The sequence below is a fragment of the Coregonus lavaretus genome (genome assembly GCF_964263955.1).
Source record: "Coregonus lavaretus genome assembly, chromosome: 15".
In the NCBI taxonomy this organism is placed as follows: domain Eukaryota; kingdom Metazoa; phylum Chordata; class Actinopteri; order Salmoniformes; family Salmonidae; genus Coregonus; species Coregonus lavaretus.
The window spans coordinates 29,070,049-29,092,122 of NC_140002.1; the positions used below are offsets into that span (position 1 = coordinate 29,070,049).

The following is a 22,074-nucleotide window of genomic DNA, read 5'->3' on the forward strand; positions in this document are numbered from 1 at the left end:
CTCTCCACCATGGCCAAGACCAAAGAGCTCTTCAAGGATGTCAGGGACAAGATTGTAGACCTACACAAGGCTGGAATGGGCTACAAGACCATCGCCAAGCAGCTTGGTGAGAAGGTGACAACAGTTGGTGCGATTATTCACAAATGGAAGAAACACAAAAGAACTGTCAATCTCCCTCGGCCTGGGGCTCCATGCAAGATCTCACCTCGTGGAGTTGCAATGATCATGAGAACGGTGAGGAATCAGCCCAGAACTACATGGGAGGATCTTGTCAATGATCTCAAGGCAGCTGGGACCATAGTCACCAAGAAAACAATTGGTAACACACTACGCCGTGAAGGACTGAAATCATGCAGCACCCGCAAGGTGGGGACTGCTCAAGAAAGCACATATACAGGGCCGTCTGAAGTTTGCCAATGAACATCTGAATGATTCAGAGGAGAACTGGGTGAAAGTGTTGTGGTCAGATGAGACCAAAATGGAGCTCTTTGGCATCAACTCAACTCGCCGTGTTTGGAGGAGGAGGAATGCTGCCTATGACCCCAAGAACACCATCCCCATCGTCAAACATGGAGGTGGAAACATTATGCTTTGGCAGTGTTTTTCTGCTCAGGGGACAGGACAACTTCACCGCATCAAAGGGACGATGGACGGGCCATGTACCGTCAAATCTTGGGTGAGAACCTCCTTCCCTCAGCCAGGGCATTGAAAATGGGTCGTGGATGGGTATTCCAGCATGACAATGACCCAAAACACACGGCCAAGGCAACAAAGGAGTGGCTCAAGAAGAAGCACATTAAGGTCCTGGAGTGGCCTAGCCAAAATCTGTGGAGGGAGCTGAAGGTTTGAGTTGCCAAACGTCAGCCTCGAAACCTTAATGACTTGGAGAAGATCTGCAAAGAGGAGTGGGACAAAATCCCTCCTGAGATGTGTGCAAACCTGGTGGCCAAATACAAGAAACGTCTGACCTCTGTGATTGCCAACAAGGGTTTTGCCACCAAGTACTAAGTCATGTTTTGCAGAGGGGTCAAATACTTATTTCCCTCATTAAAATACAAATCAATTTATAACATTTTTGACATGCGTTTTTCTGGATTTTTTGTCAGTGGGCAAACGTACAAAATCAGCAGGGGATCAAATACTTTATATATATATTACAATCTTTATATATAGTTACAATATATCTGCAATATTAAGCTGATCTACCCCCAAAAATGTCAGCCATCCTTCACTTACAGACCCTAACATATCTAATATGTTAATATAGCAGTCCTTTTGCATGAAGCTTTACTATTAGATGAATTAAAGGTGGTTTACTTAGATAGTGTGGACTGTCTTTCAGTTTGATTTTGCTCATTGAGCTCTCTTTCCCCTCTCTTCCCTCTCTTTCCCCTCTTTCCTGTCTCTCCCTTGCTCTCTCTCTCTCTCCAGTTGGTGGTCTCCTGCAGACTCGTTTCAGCGGTACAGGTCTCTTCTTTCAGCACCATGACGTGCCCTTCGGTAGGGGCCTTCCCGGGAGGCAGTCCATGTCTCGGGCGTCGCCGGCGGTGCCTGATCCCTCGCGGGTCTCCCCCTGGCCCTCCTTCCTGTTGCCGGCCCCAACGGCCGAGGCCACTGTACGGACGGTGGGGGCTCGACGCCTGGGGGGACCTGTGGACCTAGAGAACTCAGTCACACTGGGGAAGGTATTGATAGATATACAGTGGGGAAAAAAAGTATTTAGTCAGCCACCAATTGTGCAAGTTCTACCACTTAAAAAGATGAGAGAGGCCTGTAATTGTCATCATAGGTACACGTTAACTATGACAGACAAATTGAGGAAAAAAATCCAGAAAATCACATTGTAGGATTTTTAATGAATTTATTTGCAAATTATGGTGGAAAATAAGTATTTGGTCACCTACAAACAAGCAAGATTTCTGGCTCTCACAGACCTGTAACTTCTTCTTTAAAAGGCTCCTCTGTCCTCCACTCGTTACCTGTATTAATGGCACCTGTTTGAACTTGTTATCAGTATAAAAGACACCTGTCCACAACCTCAAACAGTCACACTCCAAACTCCACTATGGCCAAGACCAAAGAGCTGTCAAAGGACACCAGAAACAAAATTGTAGACCTGCACCAGGCTGGGAAGACTGAATCTGCAATAGGTAAGCAGCTTGGTTTGAAGAAATCAACTGTGGGAGCAATTATTAGGAAATGGAAGACATACAAGACCACTGATAATCTCCCTCGATCTGGGGCTCCACGCAAGATCTCACCCCGTGGGGTCAAAATGATCACAAGAACGGTGAGCAAAAATCCCAGAACCACACGGGGGGACCTAGTGAATGACCTGCAGAGAGCTGGGACCAAAGTAACAAAGCCTACCATCAGTAACACACTACGCCGCCAGGGACTCAAATCCTGCAGTGCCAGACGTGTCCCCCTGCTTAAGCCAGTACATGTCCAGGCCCGTCTGAAGTTTGCTAGAGTGCATTTGGATGATCCAGAAGAGGATTGGGAGAATGTCATATGGTCAGATGAAACCAAAATATAACTTTTTGGTAAAAACTCAACTCGTCGTGTTTGGAGGACAAAGAATGCTGAGTTGCATCCAAAGAACACCATACCTACTGTGAAGCATGGGGGTGGAAACATCATGCTTTGGGGCTGTTTTTCTGCAAAGGGACCAGGACGACTGATCCGTGTAAAGGAAAGAATGAATGGGGCCATGTATCGTGAGATTTTGAGTGAAAACCTCCTTCCATCAGCAAGGGCATTGAAGATGAAACGTGGCTGGGTCTTTCAGCATGACAATGATCCCAAACATACCGCCCGGGCAACGAAGGAGTGGCTTCGTAAGAAGCATTTCAAGGTCCTGGAGTGGCCTAGCCAGTCTCCAGATCTCAACCCCATAGAAAATCTTTGGAGGGAGTTGAAAGTCCGTGTTGCCCAGCGACAGCCCCAAAACATTACTGCTCTAGAGGAGATCTGCATGGAGGAATGGGCCAAAATACCAGCAACAGTGTGTGAAAACCTTGTGAAGACTTACAGAAAACGTTTGACCTGTGTCATTGCCAACAAAGGGTATATAACAAAGTATTGAGAAACTTTTGTTATTGACCAAATACTTATTTTCCACCATAATTTGCAAATAAATTCATTAAAAATCCTACAATGTGATTTTCTGGATTTCTTTCTCTCATTTTGTCTGTCATAGTTGACGTGTACCTATGATGAAAATTACAGGCCTCTCATCTTTTTAAGTGGGAGAACTTGCACAATTGGTGGCTGACTAAATACTTTTTTCCCCACTGTACTTCTAATGTACTACATTTCCTGTAACTTTCCCAAAATTCCTTAATTTTTCCAGAACTCCCGGTTGGAAGGTTAACGGAATTAAGTACATTTTACATTTACATTTTAGTCATTTAGCAGACGCTCTTATCCAGAGCGACTTACAGTTAGTGAGTGCATACATTTTTAAAAAAAGTACTAAGCAGGACATCCGGAATCCTCCAACCAGGATTTCTGGAAAACCTGGGAATTTTGGGAAAGTTACTGGAATTTTGCATCCCTATACTAATAGTAATAATACATTTAATTTGTCAGGTGCCTTTCTAGACACATCATGATACAATTGTAATAGTTAAGAGTTGAAATATCAGATGGTACAGTAGACCGATTACACAAGGATACATACAGAGGTACATGGGGCAAAGCAATGAAACTTTACATCAAGAATATGAAGGAGATTTGCTGGGTAATTTTAACGAATCGACTGTTTATTATGTGTGAATATGGCTGTACAGTATGGGTAGTGATAATAAATCCATTCCGTCCATCCAGGGCCGTCTGCTGATGGATGCAGCTTTGTTCACGGGCCGGTCGTTTCGGGTGGGCTGGGGTCCTGGCTGGACTCTGGTCCACTGTGGAGACGGGCTGAGTGGGGCCGGGGACAAGGAGCAGGACCACGGAGACACAGGAGCTGGAGGCTTTGGATTCCTGCCCAAACCTGCCAAGAGCAAACCGTAAGCAACACACACACCAGACCACTGTCATCAGACCACTTGTCCAGCAGCATACCACCCTGCATCCCACTGCTAGCTTGCCTCTGAAGCTAAGCAGGGTTGGTCCTGGTCGGTCCCTGGCTGGGAGACAAGATGCTGCTGGAAGTGGTGTTGGAGGGCCAGTAGGAGGCACTCTTTCCTCTGGTCAAAAATTTAATAAAATATCTGAATTCCCCAGGGCAGTGATAGGGGACATTGCCCTGTGTATGGTGCCGTCTTTCAGATGGGACATTAAACGGGTGTCCTGACTCTCTGTGGTCACTAAAGATCCCATGGCACTTATCATAAGAGTAGGGGTGTTCACCCCAGTGTCCTGGCTAAGTTCCCAATCTGGCCCTCATACCATCATGGCCACCTAATCAGCCCCAGCTTCCAATTGGCTCATTCATCTTCCTCTCCGCTATAACTATTCCCCAGGTTGTTGCTGTAAATGAGAATGTGTTCTCAGTCAACTTACCTGGTAAAATAAGGATACAATTAAATTACAAAATCTACACAGGCACTGTAGGAGTGTCGTGTCGGAATGGGATCCAGACTTGTATGAAAGGAGTGTTTTGAGGTTTGTTTAGAGAGATCGAAACTAAAGCCTAAACATTCCTCCTTCCTCTCCTCTGGCTCCATCTCGCTCTCTCCCCCATCTTTCTCTTTCACTATACAGACTGTCAGACAGTCCGTTCAAGGTGGTGATCGAGCAGGTGGTTGGTCTGGAGCCGCGGGACAGTGAGGAGAGCCAGGCGGTGTACCAACGTCCCCTGGAGATCGGCCTGAAGCACAGCAGCATCAGTACAGAGGGGGCCTGCCCCTTCATCCAGCCCCAGAGCGGTGTGGCCTCCCTGCACGAGTACGCAGATTGGATTACTGACCTCAACCAGGAGGCTGGCGCTGGAGATGGTAAGAGATGCAACACACACGATGGTAGATGGTGCACATTCATTATTGGTCAAATTCCAAAACTTCCCTATGATTCTGACATCAACCCTGTATATATCTGTTTTAATCCTCTCTCCCATGGCTGTCTCAATGTGTTCAGATATTTAAAAATATATGCTTGCTAATGCTATTCTCTATCTCTATCTCTCTATCTCTCTATCTCTCTCTCTGTAGCAGTCCTGGGTCACTGGGCTCAGGTGTGGACTTTGTGTGAGGCCCTGTGGGGCCGACTGGGTTCGGCAGAGACTGAGCCAGAGCCTGGTACCAGTGGCTACCTGCAGCGGCTGGAGAGGAGAAGGAGCTTCTCAGCCTGGCTGTCCCACAGCGCCACCCAGAGGATCGAGCAGGAGGTGGGCTTGAACCAGGGGGGAGGAAACGTGGAGGCCATCTTCAGCTACCTGACTGGACACGGCATCAGTGACGCCTGCAGGCTGGCTCAGAAGAGTGGTGAGGAGAGGGGGATTGGAGGGGTGACAGAGGTGGGGGGGGATTGGAATTGGAAATTGAGGGGATGTTGAGGAAAGGAAGGGGGATCAGGGGGACAGAGATCGGGAAGACAAAGGAATGGATGAGGGGAGGGGTAGGAAGATAAACCCTGCTGCAGACCTGTGGCGTCTTACGAAACCGTTGGGCCAGGTTGTAGGATCTCATTGTTGTCTTTAACCTGTGTGTAGGGGACCACCGTCTCTCTCTGCTGCTGTCCCAGGCGGTGGGCTCTCAGTACGGCCGGGAGCTGCTGGCGCTGCAGCTTAGTGACTGGAACAGGATGCAGACAGACTCCTTCCTGCCAGAGGAGAGGCTACGCATCTTTGCCCTTCTCGCTGGGAAACCTGTAAGTAACCCGGTGTGTGTCCAGCTGTTGCCGTTCGTTGTGTGTTGTGTTCAGACCGCCATTAACTGGATTGTCGTGTGTGTGTGTAGGTTTTGCAGTCCACATAATTTGTTGTAAAATACAGGAACAATAAATGTTTTCTGAGCTGTATGTGCTGTCTCTCTAGGTGTGGCAGTCTACAGACTGTGTGGTGAACGTGTGTTCAGAGCTGGACTGGAAGCGTTGTGTGGCGGTCCACCTGTGGTACGTGCTGCCTCCCACTGCCTCCATCGCTGACGCCCTGGCCAAGTACGAGGCTGCCTTCCAGGGCTCTGCTAAGGGTCAGAAGTACGCCTGCGCCCCCCTGCCCCCCTACCTTGACCAATCAGACCAGCTGGACATGGAGGAGGAAGAGTCTAAACGGCCGCTTTACGATATCTGCTTCCACCTGCTCAAACTCTACAGCGACAGGTACTACACTACCCACAACACACTGCGCCTACATACACTTCCCATAATGCACTGCATAGGTTTCTCAAAATAAATTATTGTGCTTTACTAAGGGCTGGAGTGGGGCTGTAGGTTTCTCTGACTAGAACAAATACTACATTATCATTCTCAAGCAGATTAACAGAATAAAAGTAAACTACCTCTAGAGTGGAGTTTAAATGATAAGTGATGCCTCCCTCTCTCTCCCAGGCACTACAGCCTGCAGCAGTTGTTGGACCCCCTGACGGTGACGTGGAAGCGTCTGGACTACCGTCTGAGCTGGCACCTGTGGTCGGTCCTGCAGGCGCTGCACTACACACACCTCAGCCCCGCCCGACAAGGCCTCATACACACCAGCTACGCTGCCCAGCTGGAGAGTGCTGGCCTCTGGGACATGGCCATCTACGTACTGCTGCACATACCTGACAACGCGTACGTACACTACATGACCAAAAGTATGTGGACCCCTGCTCGTCGAACATCTCATTCCAAAATCATGGGCATCAATATGGAGTTGGTCCCCCCTTTGCTCCTATACTGTAACAACTTCCACTCTTCTGGGAAGGCTTTCCACTAGATGTTGAAACATTGCTGTGGGAACATGCTTCCATTCAGCCACAAGAGCATTAGTGAGGTTGGGCACTGATGTTGGGCGATTAGGCCTGGCTCGCTGTCGGCGTTCCAATTTATCCCAAAAGTGTTCGATGGGGTTGAGGTCAGGGCTATGCAGGCCAGTCAAGTTCTTCCACACCGATCTAATTTTTGTATGGACCTCGCTTTGTGCACGGGGGCATTGTCATGCTGAAACAGGGAAGGGCCTTCCCCAAACTGTTGCCACAAAGTTGGAAGCACAGAATCGTCTAGAATGTTATTGTATGCTGTAGCTTTAAAATGTCCCTTCACTGGAACTAAGGGGCCTAGTCCGACCCATAAAAAACAGTCCCAGACCATATTCCTCCTCTACCAAACTTTACAATTGGCACTATGCATTCGGGTAGGTAGCTTTCTGCTGGCATCTGTCAAACCCAGATTCGTCCGTCGGACTACCAGATGGTGAAGCGTGATTTATCACTCCAGAGAACGCGTTTCTTCATTAAAATGTAAATATCTACACAGGCACTGTAGGAGTGTCGTGTCAACATTCCTCCTTCCTCTGTCTCCATCTCTCTCTCCCCCATATTTCTATCTTTCACTATACAGACTGTCAGACAGTCCGTTCAAGGTGGTGATCGAGCAGGTGGTTGGTCTGGAGCCGCGGGACAGCGAGGAGAGCCAGGCGGTGGACCAGCGGCCCCTGGAGATCGGCCTGAAGCACAGCAGCATCAGTACAGAGGGGGTCTGCCCCTTCATCCAGCCCCAGAGCGGTGTGGCCTCCCTGCACGAGTACGCAGAGTGGATTACTGACTTAAACCAGAGAATGCGTTTCCACTGCTTCAGAGTCCAATGTCAGCGAGCTTTACAGCACTCCAGCCGACACTTGGTATTGCGCATCGTGATCTTAGGCTTGTGTGCGGCTGCTCGGCCATGGAAACCCATTTCATGAAGCTCCCGACGAACAGTTATTGTGCTGACGTTGCTTCCAGAGGCCGTTTGGAACTCTGTAGTGAGTGTTGCAACCAAGGACGGACGATTTTTATGAGCTTCAGCACTCTGCGGTCCCGTTCTGTGAGCTTGTATGGCCTACCACGTCGCGGCTGTGCCGTTGTTGCTCCTAGACATTTCCACTTCACAATAACAGCACTTACAGTTGACCAGGCAGCTCTAGCAGGGCAGAAATTTGACAAACTGACTTGTTGGAAAGGTGGCGTCCTATGACGGTGCCACATTGAAAGTCACTGAGCTCTTTAGTACGGGCCATTCTATTGCCAATGTTTGTCTATGAAAATTGCATGGCTGTGTGCTCGATTTTACCCCTGTCAGCAACGGGTGTGGCTGAAATAGCCCAATCCACTAATTTGAAGGTGTCCCCACATACTTTTGTCTATACACTACCTCAAAAGTTTTAGAATACCTATTCATTCAAGGGTTTTTCTTTTATTTTTACTATTTTCTACATTGTAGAATAATAGTGAAGACATCAAAACTGTGAAATAACACATACGGAATCATGTAGTAACCCATAAAGTGTTAAACAAATCAAAATATATTTTATATTTGAGATTCTTCAAATAGAAACTCTTTGCCTTGATGACAGCTTTACATCTCTTGGCAGTCTCTCAACCAGCTTCACCTGGAATGCTTTTCCAACAGTCTTAAAGGAGTTCCCACATGCTGAGCACTTGTTGGCTGCTTTTCCTTCACTCTGCGGTCCGACTCATCCCAAACCATCTCAATTTGGGTGAGGTCGGGGGATTTTGGAGGCCAGGTCATCTGATGCAGCACTCCATCACTCTTCTTCTTTGTAAAATAGCCCTTACACAGCCTGAAGGTGTGTTGGTTCATTGTCCTGTTGAAAATGAAATTATAGTCCCACTAAGCCCAAACCAGATGGGATGGCGTATCGCTGCAGAATGCTGTGGTAGCCATGCTGGTTAAGTGTGCCTTGAATTCTAAATAAATCACAGACAGTGTCACCAGCAAAGCACCCCCACACCATAACACCTCCTCCTCCATGCTTTACTGTGGGAAATACACATGCGGAGATCATCCGTTCACCCACACCGCGTCTCACAAAGACACCGAAAAATCTCAAATTTGCACTCAAGACCAAAGGTCAGATTTACACCGGTCTAATGTCCATCGCTCGTGTTTCTTGGCCAAAGCAAGTCTCTTCTTCTTATTGGTGTCCTTTAGTAGTGGTTTCTTTGCAGCAATTTGACCATTTACATTTACATCATTTAGCAGACGCTCTTATCCAGAGCGACTTACAAATTGGTGCATTCAACTTACAGTGGGGAAAAAAAGTATTTAGTCAGCCACCAATTGTGCAAGTTCTCCCACATAAAAAGATGAGAGGCCTGTAATTTTCATCATAGGTACACGTCAACTATTACAGACAAAATGAGAAAAACAAATCCAGAAAATCACATTGTAGGATTTTTAATGAATTTATTTGCAAATTATGGTGGAAAATAAGTATTTGGTCAATAACAAAAGTTTCTCAATACTTTGTTATATAACCTTTGTTGGCAATGACACAGGTCAAACGTTTTCTGTAAGTCTTCACAAGGTTTTCACACACTGTTGCTGGTATTTTGGCCCATTCCTCCATGCAGATATCCTCTAGAGCAGTGATGTTTTGGGGCTGTCGCTGGGCAACACGGACTTTCTACTCCCTCCAAAGATTTTCTATGGGGTTGAGACCTGGAGACTGGCTAGGCCACTCCAGGACCTTGAAATGCTTCTTACGAAGCCACTCCTTGGTTGCCCGGGCGGTATGTTTGGGATCATTGTCATGCTGAAAGACCCAGCCACGTTTCATCTTCAATGCCATTGCTGATGGAAGGAGGTTTTCACTCAAAATCTCACGATACATGGCCCCATTCATTCTTTCCTTTACACGGATCAGTCGTCCTAGTCCCTTTGCAGAAAAACAGCCCCAAAGCATGATGTTTCCACCCCCATGCTTCACAGTAGGTATGGTGTTCTTTGGATGCAACTCAGCATTCTTTGTCCTCCAAACACGACGAGTTGAGTTTTTACCAAAAAGTTATATTTTGGTTTCATCTGACCATATGACATTCTCCCAATCCTCTTCTGGATCATCCAAATGCACTCTAGCAAACTTCAGACGGGCCTGGACATGTACTGGCTTAAGCAGGGGGACACGTCTGGCACTGCAGGATTTGAGTCCCTGGCGGCGTAGTGTGTTACTGATGGTAGGCTTTGTTACTTTGGTCCCAGCTCTCTGCAGGTCATTCACTAGGTCCCCCCGTGTGGGGGATTTTTGCTCACCGTTCTTGTGATCATTTTGACCCCACGGGGTGAGATCTTGCGTGGAGCCCCAGATCGAGGGAGATTATCAGTGGTCTTGTATGTCTTCCATTTCCTAATAATTGCTCCCACAGTTGATTTCTTCAAACCAAGCTGCTTACCTATTGCAGATTCAGTCTTCCCAGCCTGGTGCAGGTCTACAATTTTGTTTCTGGTGTCCTTTGACAGCTCTTTGGTCTTGGCCATAGTGGAGTTTGGAGTGTGACTGTTTGAGGTTGTGGACAGGTGTCTTTAATACTGATAACAAGTTCAAACAGGTGCCATTAATACAGGTAACGAGTGGAGGACAGAGGAGCCTCTTAAAGAAGAAGTTACAGGTCTGTGAGAGCCATAAATCTTGCTTGTTTGTAGGTGACCAAATACTTATTTTCCACCATAATTTGCAAATAAATTCATTAAAAATCCTACAATGTGATTTTCTGGAGAAAAAAGTGTACCTATGATGAAAATTACAGGCCTCTCATCTTTTTAAGTGGGAGAACTTGCACAATTGGTGGCTGACTAAATACTTTTTCCCCCACTGTATGATAGCCAGTGGGACAACCACTTTAGTTGTTTTTTTTGGGGGGGTGGGGGAAGAAGGATTACTTTATACTATTCCAGGTATTCCTTAAAGAGGGAGGGTTTCAAGTGTCTCCGGAAGGTGGTCAGTTACTCCGCTGTCCTGGCGTCGTGGGGGAGCTTGTTCCACCATTGGGGTGCCAGAGCAGCGAATAGCTTTGACTGGGCTGAGCGGGAACTGTGCTTCCGTAGAGGTAGGGGAGCTAGCAGGACAGAGGTGATTGAACGTAGTGCCCTTGTTTGGGTGTAGGGTCTGATCAGAGCCTGAAGGTAAGGAGGTCCCCTCACAGCTCCGTAGGCAAGCACCATGGTCTTGTAGTAGATGCGAGCCTCAACTGGAAGCCAGTGGAGTGTGCGGAGGAGCGGGGTGACATGAGAGAACTTGGGAAGGTTGAACACCAAACGGGCTGCAGCGTTCTGGATAAGTTATAGGGGTTTAATTGCAGAGGCAGGGAGCACAGCCAACAGCGAGTTGCAGTAATCCAGACGGGAGATGACAAGTGCCTGGATTTGGACCTGTGCTACTTTTTATGTAAATTAGGGTCGTACTCTGCGAATGTTGTAGAGCATGAATCTGCAGGATCGGGTCACCGCTTTGATGTTAGTGGAGAACGACAGGGTGTTGTCCAGGGTCACGCCACGGTTCTTTGCACTCTGGGAGGAGGACACAATGGAGTTGTCAACCGTGATGGCGAGTTCATGGAGCGGGCAGTCCTTCCCCGGGAGGAAGAGCAGCTCCGTCTTGCCGAGGTTGAGCTTGAGGTGGTGACCCGACATCCACACTGATATGTTTGCCAGAGATGCGATTCGCCACCTGGTTATCAGAAGGGGGAAAGGAGAAAATGAATTGTGTGTCGTCTGCGTAGCAATGATAGGAGAGACCATGTGAGGATATGACAGAGCCAAGTGACTTGGTGTATAGAGAGAATAGGAGAAGGCCTAGAACTGATCCCTGGGGGACACCAGTGGTGAGAGCACGTGGTGCGGAGACAGATTCTTGCCACGCCACCTGGTAGGAGCGACCTGTCAGGTAGGATGCAATCCAAGAGGGAGCAGCGCCGGAGATGCCCAACTCGGAGAGGGTGGAGAGGAGGATCTGATGGTTCACAGTATCAAAGGCAGCGGATAGGTCTAGAAGGATAAGAGCAGAGGAGAGAGAGTTAGCTTTAGCAGTGCGGAGAGCCTCCATGACACAGAGAAGAGCAGTCTCAGTTGAATGACCAGTCTTGAAACCTGACTGGTTTGGATCAAGAAGGTCATTCTGAGAGAGATGGCAGGAGAGTTGGCTAGAGACGGCACGCTCAAGAGTTTTGGAGAGAAAATAAAGAAGGGAAATGTTCTGTAGTTGTTGACATCGGAGGGATCGAGTGTAGGTTTTTTGAGGAGGGGTGCAACTCTCGCTCTCTTGAAGATGGAAGGGACATGGCCAGCGGTCAAGGATGAGTTGATCAGCGAGGTGAGGTAAGGGAGAAGGTCTCCGGAAATTGTCTGGAGAAGAGAGGAGGGGATAGGGTCAAGCGGGCAGGTTGTTGGGCGGCCGGCTGTCAGAAGTCGCAAGATTTCATCTGGAGAGAGAGGGGAGAAAGAAGTCAAAGCATAGGGTAGGGCTGTGTGAGCAGGACCAGCGGTGTCATTTGACTTAATGAATGAGGATCGGATGTCGTCAACCTTCTTTTCAAAATGGTTGACGAAGTCATCCACAGAGAGGGAGGGGGAGGAGGAGGAGGAGGATTCAGCAGGGAGGAGAAGGTGGCAAAGAGCTTCCTAGGGTTAGAGGCAGAGGCTTGAATTTTAGAGTGGTAGAAAGTGGCTTTAGCAGCGGAAACAGAGGAAGAGAATGTAGAGAGGAGGGAGTGAAAAGATGACAGGTCCGCAGGGAGTCTAGTTTTCCTCCATTTCCGCTCGGCTGCCCGGAGCCCTCTTCTGTGAGCTTGCAATGAGTCGTCAAGCCACGGAGCAGAAGGGGAGGACCGAGCCAGCCGGGAGGATAGGGGACAAAGAGAGTCAAAAGATGCAGAAAGGGAGGAGAGGAGGGTTGAGGAGACAGAATCAGGAGATCGGAGGGAGAAGGATTTAGCAGAGGGAATGATGATAGGCTGGAAGAGGAGAGAGTAGCGGGAGAGAGAGAGCGAAGGTTGCGACGGCACATTACCATCGGAGTAGGGGCAGAATGAGTAGTGTTGGAGGAGAGCGAGAGAGAAAAGGATACAAAGTAGTGGTCGGAGACTTGGAGGGGAGTTGCAGTGAGATTAGTAGAAGAACAGCATCTAGTAAAAATGAGGTCAAGCGTATTGCCTGCCTTGTGAGTAGGGGGGGACGGTGAGAGGGTGAGGTCAAAAGAGGAAAGGAGTGGAAAGAAGGAGGCAGAGAGAAATTAGTCAAAGGCAGACGTAGGGAGGTTAACGTCACCCAGAACTGTGAGGGGTAAGCCATCCTCAGGAAAGGAATTTATCAAGGCGTCAAGCTCATTGATTAACTCTCCAAGGGAACCTGGAGGGCGATAAATGACAAGGATGAATGGCTTGAATGGGCTAGTGACTGACAGCATGGAATTCAAATGAGGAGATAGACAGATGGGTCAGGGGAGAAAGAGAGAGAGAATGTCCACTTGGGAGAGATGAGGATTCCTGTGCCACCGCCGCGCTGACCAGATGCTCTCGGGGTATGCGAGAACACATGGTCAGACGAGGAAAGAGCAGTAGGAGTAGCATTGTTTTCTGTGGTAATCCATGTTTCCGTCAGCGCCAAGAAGTCGAGGGACTGGAGGGTAGCATAGGCTGAGATGAACTCTGCCTTGTTGGCCGCAGAACGGCAGTTCCAGAGGCTGACGGAGACCTGGAACTCCACGTGGGTCGTGCGCGCAGGGACCACCAGATTAGAGTGGCAGCAGCCACACGGTGTGAAGCGTTTGTATGTCCTGTGCAGAGAGGAGAGAACAGGGATAGAAAGTCACATAGTTGACAGACTACAGAAAAAGGCTACAATAATGCAAAGGAGATCAGAATGAAATGAACTAAACATCTGGGAAAGCGAGAGAGCGGGGCCTCCCTCACTTACGTGTCACTGAAACACAAAAATATAACTCTCCCAACTTCCACTTTAGAAATTATAATTGTTGTAAACTACAGCAGTTCAATGTTTTCTAAGAATAGACTCCAACTTAGTTTATTCAGCTAGCTAACTTGGTACAGTATTCTTCCGTGAAAACCGTCCAGGGCACCGAATCCTATGACGCCATAGCCAACTAGCATGCCAGCCTCCAATAAAACGGTTTAGCACCAATACTCGGTTACAACAAACCACCAGTGTGTTAACACGCCAAACAGATCATTCGTGTCCGTGTCTAACGTTGTGTAAAGTTTTGACAGTTTGAGTGAGTACGTCGTCAACTTATTCAGTCAGTTAGTTAGCTAGAATAGTTAGCATACTAGCTAGCCATTGCTCTCTGCCAACTAACCAACCCCTCCTCCCACAGCACGAAACACACAGAGGGAGCCAAGCTAACATTAACTAGTCACCCATGTCCCGAATTCCCTTGAACGACTCTGGTTACCAGTATGTAAAAACAAAACAAAAATAAATGTAGGTTATAGCTTACCCTTTAGTAGCTACTGTTAGCCAGTTAAGTGCAAAGCTAGCCACTGAATCGATTCAGCCAGTTCGCGTCTGTCCCAACGAAGAGAAAGCGTCTCCAAATATTACAGCTAGGTTGTTCCAGCTATTGTTTTGTTAGCTATCCAGGTAGCAGCAAGCTAACTACATTTCGAGTACAGTAGCTACTAACTACCTAACGTTAACGCTTCCGATAATGAGGTTAGAAAAACAGCTGAATGGTAGGTAGCTAGCTGGCATAATTACAGGTACTCTTAAGTGTGAAATAACATTGGAAACAACTATCCACAGTTGCTAATAGGTACCAGTAGCTACCCGCTAACTAGCTAGCTTTATTGGTCCAGGTAGTGGGTTAGCTAGCCTCGTTCTTCACCGGGCTCAGCCGAATACAATACTTACCTACAATAACCTACAATAACTACCTAGATAAACTACCTACAATCTAAATACATGGTTTAAGCTTTACTCGACACCATATAAGAAGCCAAGCTTACCTCCCGCTAGAGAAACACAACCTCACCTGACCAGTATCCAGAAACCCTCACTATCCTTCGACCTTCCCCATATTGACAGTTTTGTAAGCGTTAGATTTGCCAAAGTCACCTACAGACCTCATTATATATGGAGGACCAAAGCAGTCAAAAATAATTAAAAACTCTAGGGGCAGTTTCCCGGACACAGATTAAGCCTAATACTCCCTTTTTCTCCCCAATTTCGATCTTGTCTCATCGTTGCAACTCCCCAACGTGCTCAGGAGGTGAAGGTCGAGTCATGCGTCCTCCGAAACATGACCCGCCCAAAAAAAAACGTAATGAAGGCCTGATTCACACAGTCTCCTCTGAACAGTTGATGTTGAGATGTGTCTGTTACTTGAACTCTGTGAAGCATTTATTTGGGCTGCAATTTCTGAGGCTGGTAACTCTAATGAACTTATCCTCTGCAGCAGAGGTAAATCTGGGTCTTCCATTCCTGTGGCGGTCCTCATGAGAGCCAGTTTCATCATAGCGCTTGATGGTTTTTGCGACTGCACTTGAAGAAACTTTCAACCTTTTCCATATTGACTGACCTTCATGTCTTAAAATAATAATGGACTGTCGTTTCTCTTTGCTTATTTGAGCTGTTCTTGCCATAATATGGACTTGGTCTTTTACAAAATAGTGCTATCTTCTGTATACCCCCTTACCTTGTCACAACACAACTGATTGGCTCAAACGCATTAAGAAGGAAAGAAATTCCACAATATAACTTTTAAGAAGGCGGCACACCTGTTAATTGAAATGCATTCTATGTGACTACCTCATGAAGCTGGTTGAGAGAATCCAAAGAGTGTGCGAAGCTGTCATCAAGGCAAAGGGTGGCTATTTTGAAGAATCTCAAATCTAAAATGAATTTTGATTTGTTTAACACCTTTTTGGTTACTACATGATTCCATATGTGTTATTTCATAGTGTTGATGTCTTCACTATTATTCTACAATGTAGAAAATAGTAAAAATAAAGAAACCCTGGAATGAGTAGGTGTTCTAAAACTTTTGGCCGGTAGTGTATATAGTGTATCACACTCATAGACACACACACAGACTTCCCACACTCAACGTTGTTTACTTATTAGGGAAAGGGGGATACCTAGTCAGTTGTACAACTGAATGCATTCAACTGAAATGGGTCTTCCGCATTTAACCCAACCCCTTTGAATCAGAGAGGTGCCTTAATCGATATCCACGTCTTCGGCGCCCGGGGAACAGTGGGTTAACTGCCTTGCTCAGCACCAGAACGACATATTTTTTTACCTTGTCAGCTCGGGGATTCGATCCAACAACATTTCGGTTACTGGCCCAATGCTCCTACCCGCCAGGCTACCTGCCGCCTAGTCATGAGGATGGTTAAGTTGATGAGTCAGTGGAGAATTTGAGGGTCAGTGCTCTCAGCAAATGACCTGGATGGACAGACGGGCTGACAATGATTCATCATAATCTCACAAGTGCTACTGTGACCAGCTGAGTTCAAAGTTCAACCCCGACTTGTCCGCGCAATGTTAGCCCTCTGTGCTCTGGGAGCTAAAGGAAGTAATCATGTCTCAGGCAAGCTTACACATTACTACGTGAGCATGTGCTGTTGGAAAACTTACAACATGTAAAGTAATAAAGTTAACAAGCTACCATGTCTTTCTCCTCTGTCCAGGCTGCGTGAGCATGCGGTGAGGGAGATGCTGCAGCTGCACTGCCCCCTGCTGGAGACGGAGGAGTCTGCCCAGAAGGAGCACTTCCTCACAGAGAGACTACTGATCCCAGAACAGTGGCTCCACCAGGCCAAGGCTACCAGAGCCAGAAGAGACGCAGACAGACACGGAGAGGCACTTCACCTGTACAGAGCAGGACACTGGAACCTCTGCCACAGTCTGGTCATACAGCACCTTGCCTCAGGTGTGCTTGTAAACACACACACACACACACACACACACACACACACACACTCTAACCCTGTTCCCCTGTCTCTGTGCGATTCCCCTGTAGAGTGTATAATTAATGATAACCATGAGTACCTCTTGGAGTTCCTGGAGGGGCTTGCGGTTCCTGAGCGCAGTGCTGTGATCCAGGACTGGGATACGGCAGGCAGAGTCTACCTGGACTACATCAGAGTCATGCAGACCCTACACGCCATACAACAGGTACGTGTGTCTGTCTGGACTAGACTACATCAGACAAACACACCATACATACCATACTGTGAGTGTGTGGAATTTTGTGCGCTAAAGAGATTTCTCACCCCAATATTGAAATTAATCAGTTGAGCTAGCTGTAGCCATGTGCCGTCACAATCCCCAAAAGACACAGAAAAAGTCGTCACCACAGTATCCCAGCTCAATTAACCGAAAATTCACCTTGAAATTGGCAAAATAATCAGCACGTCCAGACATTTGAAAGCTAGTCCCACAGCGCATCAGCTAGCTCAACTTGTCTTTCTTCTTCATTATGTTGACTCCATTACTGTTAATTATGTTAGCCAATTAGCTATGCTGCTAATCTGCTGATTATTTGTCTCTGTCATATAATGATGGACAATAGTGGGATATGAGCTAGAGCACTTGCACATTGATTTAGGCTTCTTTGGGCATGTTAATGGTAGTGTGTTTCTACTGTGTACTCAGATTAACATTGCTGTTTATCAGCTGGAATGGTATATTAATGTGTCTCTCTCTCTCTGTGTGTATTCAGATGGACAGTGCTGGTTATGAGCTGGAGCGTCTACACACTGAGGTGACGTCTCTCTGCAGCAGGATAGAGCTCCTCCCCTGCTCCACCGCCAAGGACCGCCTTGCCCAATCAGGTGAGGAGATCGAGTTGTCTGCGCCAATCAGAGGGCAGCTGATCTTAAGACAGTGCTATGATACAAAACGTTCATATAATGTTCTGTGTGGGGTCCTGTCTTACCCTATTCTCTCTCCTGTATCTTTAGGGTTGTGTGTGTTCCTAGATCTATCTAACCCTGTTCTCTCTCCTGTCTCCAGAGATGGCCAAGCGTGTGGCTAACATCCTGCGTGTGGTGTTGAGTCTGCAGCAGGGTGGTGAGGGTGGCGTGATCCCCTTGTCCCAGCTAGCGCCCCACATCGGCCGTCTGCCCATGCCCGAGGACTATGCTGTCGAGGAGCTCCGCAGCCTCACCCAATCATACCTGAGACAGCTCATTGTCAGCTAATGATCTGCCCTGAACCCACAGCCCCCCGCCCAATAGCAACTGAGGTAGTTTGTTTGAAGCCAATGAGAACAGTGGGAGTAGGAGGGGACTATCTGGGACTGTTTAGTAGGACTACTGGGGTTTGTTTGAGAATGCAGCGATGGACTTGCAGCGTGCTCCTTTGGTGCTTTGGTTTCTCCTGAAGAAAATGGTACAAGATTATTGGATGAAGCATTCCTCAGTGTGTGTTTGTGTGGAAATGAATGACTTGTACGTTTTTTATTTCATTATGTTTTTGTATAGCTTTGTTGTACTTAGAGGCCTAAAACGCTTGTTTGTGTAAGATGTGTGTTTAAATATTGAACTGCTGAACCCTCCTGATACTCTCCTTTCCCAAACTTTGACCCTGTTTAAAGGGACAATCTCATTGACTGGTGTGTGTAACGCCCTGCAATTAATCTGTTTTCAGTATAAATGCATTCTGCAAACTGTGTTTGTTTGACTCTTACATCCATCCCCATGTAAACATAAAGGTCATTATAGTAAGATTGTTTACAATTTTGTTAGGGAGATGTCAGGGATGAACTGTCAATATGTGTATACATAGGGAAGATCTATCTAGCTTAAAATGGAGGAGACTCATTTTAGTGATGTAATATTGTACAAATAGCAGGCTTGAAATCAACAATTGTTTTTGAATGCCAAAACAGATCTTGAGAAAATGTAAAATGAGAATGGATAAACATATATTTTTGTAGTTTTCTTTTGTATTTTGGGTGAAACCCAGAGTATGTGAGTGTATTCGAATGGAAAGATAGAGAATGGAATCTAACTAGCACTTCATCACAAATATATGGTTTCAGATTTCTATTTTATGGGAGCTATGTTTGTAAAAAAAAAAAATTGGAATTTTTTTTTTTTTTGTAATCAGCCATCCAACAATTGTTTGTTTTAATGAGTCAATCCATTTTCTCTGTGGTCTTTGCAAGGAGTCTGTTTGAAATATATCATATTATAATTTACAATTCCTTGGTGTACTTGGTCTTACCTTCACTAACACAGCTTCCATTCTCATCCTTTGTTCCCCCTTAACCTCCAGTTTTCTGTATTTTGATTTTTCAAGAGAAATGTATGTACTTATTGATTGTTGTGCTGCTGCCGCAGTATATTTTGGGCGGGAGACCGCTGCCCTCGCGCACAGTGCTTTTTACGAGGAGGGTCTCCGGACTTTTGTTGCCGCCGTTGCTCTGTGCACGATTGTGATGATGGTGATGATAACGTTTTTATTAGTCTGAATAAAATGCATTCTATTTTGTCAAGAATTGTATTAAACAATTATGCTCAATACTATACCTTATCTCATGCACTCCGACGTGTCAGATCTTGAACCCGTCACTAGATTTATTTCTAGTCATATTATTGTAATGCAGCCATTCTTCTCTAGGCTATAGTTAGTCTATTCTATATCGTGCAGAATCTGCATTTACTTTCTATTTTTAAAAGGCCTTATGCATTTTTATAGTGCTTGCTTTTCTCAAGATGAAGTGCCTTGCTTTTTTGCAATGAAGGGGGTTGCTGAGTGGGACCATGCGTGTCAATGGATGGACGGATGCGTTAAGTACCTGCCACCTGACGTGTCCACGGTACAAGCAGCTTTAGCTACCATTACATTGAAATCGGACAAGTGGCCTACCTTCTCTGTTCAATTATTCACATCACCTGCCCTTCCTTGCAGATGCATCTTTAAAAACCTAATGGCGTGTCATACTCGTATGTTACAGAAGTTATGGAGTCAGTGCCAGTTGGACCCTTCTCCGGTGCTTCGTGTTATGTCTTTGATTGGAGTTTGTTTCAAACTGATTTACAGTATTGCATGTAGCCTACCTTTCATTCATTCTGCACATTATTACAGTGCCTTCAGAAAGTATTTGTACCCAATGACTTATTCCGCATTTTATTACAGCCTGAATTCAAAATGGATTAAATGGATTTTGTTTCTCACCCATTACACACAATACCCCATAATGAGGGAGAACATGTTTTAAAAATGTTTAATTCATTATTGAAAAATGAAATACATAAATATTTTTTGCATAATTATTCACAGCCCCGAGTCAATACTTTTATAGAAGCACCTTTGGCATCGATTACAGCTGTGAGTCTTTCTGGTTAAGTCTCTAAGAGCTTTCCACACCTGGATTGTGCAACATTTGCCAATTATAATTTTCTAAATTCTTCAAACTCCATCAAATTGGTTGTTGATCATTGCTAGACAACCATTTTCAGGTCTTGCCATAGATTTCCAAGTAGATTTAAGTCAAGACTGTAACTCTGCCACTCAGGAACATTCACTGCCTTCTTGGTAAGCAACTCCAGTGTATATTTGCTTTGTGTTTTAGGTCATTGTCCTGCTTAAAGGTGAATTCATCTCCCAATGTCTGGTGAAAAGCAGACGGAACCAGGTTTTCCTCTAGGATTTTGCCTGTGCTTAGCTCCATTACTTTTCTTTTTCATCCTGAAAAACTCCCCAGTCCTTAACGACTACAAGCAAACACCTAACATGATGCAGCCACTACTATGCTTGAAAATATGGAGAGTGGCACTCAGTAATGTGTTGTGTTGGATTTGCCCCAAACTTAACACTGTATTCAGGACAAAAAGTAAATTGCTTTGCTGCATTTTTTGCAGTATTACTTTAGTGCCTTGTTGCAAGCAGGATGCATGTTTTCATATATGTATATTCTCTACAGCAGGGATGCCAAACTCATTCCATGGAGGGCCTAGTGTGTGCTGGTTTTAGTTTTTTCCTTTCAATTAAGGCTTAGACAACCAGGTGAGGGGAGTTCCTTACTAATTAGTGACCTTAATTAATCAATCAAGTACAAGGGAGGAGCGAAAACTCGCAGATATTCGGCCCTCTGTGGAATGACACGTGCTCTACAGGCTTCCTTCCTTTCACTCTGTCAATTATGTTAGTATTATGTAGTAACTACAATGTTGTTGATCCATCCTCAGTTTTCTCCTATAAAAACCATTAAACTCTGTAACTGTGTTAAAGTCACCATTGGCCTCATGGTGATATCCCTGAACGGTTTCCCACCTTTCCAGCAACTGAGTTAGGAAGGACGCCTGTATCTTTGTAGTGACTGGGTGTATTGATACACCATCCAAAGTGTAATTCATAACTTCAGCATGCTCAAAATAATATTCAATTACATTTTAGTCATTTAGCAGACACTCTTATCCAGAGCGACTTACAGGAGCAATTAGGGTTAAGTGCCTTGCTCAAGGGCACATCGACAGATTTTTCACCTAGTCGGCTCGGGGATTAGAACCAGCAACCTTTCAGGTTACGGGTACAACGCTCTTAACCACTAAGCTACCTGCAACTATGTCTGGTTTAAAAAAATGTATCTACCAATAGGTGCCATTCTTTGAAAGGCATTGGAAAACCTCCCAGGTCTTTGTGGTTGAATCTGTGTTTGGAATTCACTGCTCGACTGCGGGACATTACAGATAATTGTTATGTGTGGTACAAAGATGAGGTAGGCATTAAAAAATCTTAAACGCTATTATTGCACACAGAGTGAGTCCGTGCATTTATGTGACTTAAGCACATTTTTACTCCTGAACTTATTTAGGATTAGCATAACAAAGGAGTTGAATACTTATTGACTCAAAACATTTCAGCTTTTCATTTTTAATTAATTTGTACACTTTTCGAAAAACATAATTCCACTTTGACATTATTGGGTATTCTGTGTAGGCCGGTGACCAAATACATCTCTATTTAATCCATTTTAAATTCAGGCTGTAACATAACAAAATGTGGATAAAGTTCAGGGGTGAGAATACTTTCTGAAGGCAGTGTATATACAAGTATAAAAGCGCGGGGCGCGCCATGCCTTCTCTTACCGCGCTGTGGCGCGCACCACAGCGCGGTAAGAAGACTGGATACAGCGGCAGTTCATCCAAAATCAGGTCTGTGTGCGCAGCTGTCTCTTCGCGTCGC

The 22,074-nt window shown here is 46.0% G+C and overlaps 1 protein-coding gene across 6 annotated transcripts in view; it reads left to right on the forward strand.

The window, feature by feature from the left end:
* LOC311142505 (nuclear pore complex protein Nup98-Nup96-like) overlaps positions 1-19,419 on the forward strand; it is a 41,729-nt gene extending 22,310 nt beyond the window's left edge. For 4 of the 6 annotated variants that reach the window (XM_084178162.1, XM_084178163.1, XM_084178165.1 and 1 more), the window contains 11 exons: positions 1,432-1,685; positions 3,832-4,013; positions 4,711-4,943; positions 5,157-5,429; positions 5,657-5,814; positions 5,981-6,264; positions 6,493-6,714; positions 16,569-16,810; positions 16,901-17,055; positions 17,603-17,714; positions 17,896-19,419. In XM_084178162.1, the coding sequence (XP_084034288.1) occupies positions 1,432-1,685; positions 3,832-4,013; positions 4,711-4,943; positions 5,157-5,429; positions 5,657-5,814; positions 5,981-6,264; positions 6,493-6,714; positions 16,569-16,810; positions 16,901-17,055; positions 17,603-17,714; positions 17,896-18,083 (2,303 nt within the window). In that variant the 3' untranslated portion in view covers positions 18,084-19,419. Of the gene's footprint in view, positions 1-1,431; positions 1,686-3,831; positions 4,014-4,710; positions 4,944-5,156; positions 5,430-5,656; positions 5,815-5,980; positions 6,265-6,492; positions 6,738-16,568; positions 16,811-16,900; positions 17,056-17,602; positions 17,715-17,895 lie in introns of all 6 variants that reach the window. The other 2 variants (XR_014614330.1, XM_084178164.1) reach the window with 2 other exon arrangements.
* Positions 19,420-22,074: the final 2,655 nt, after the last annotated feature.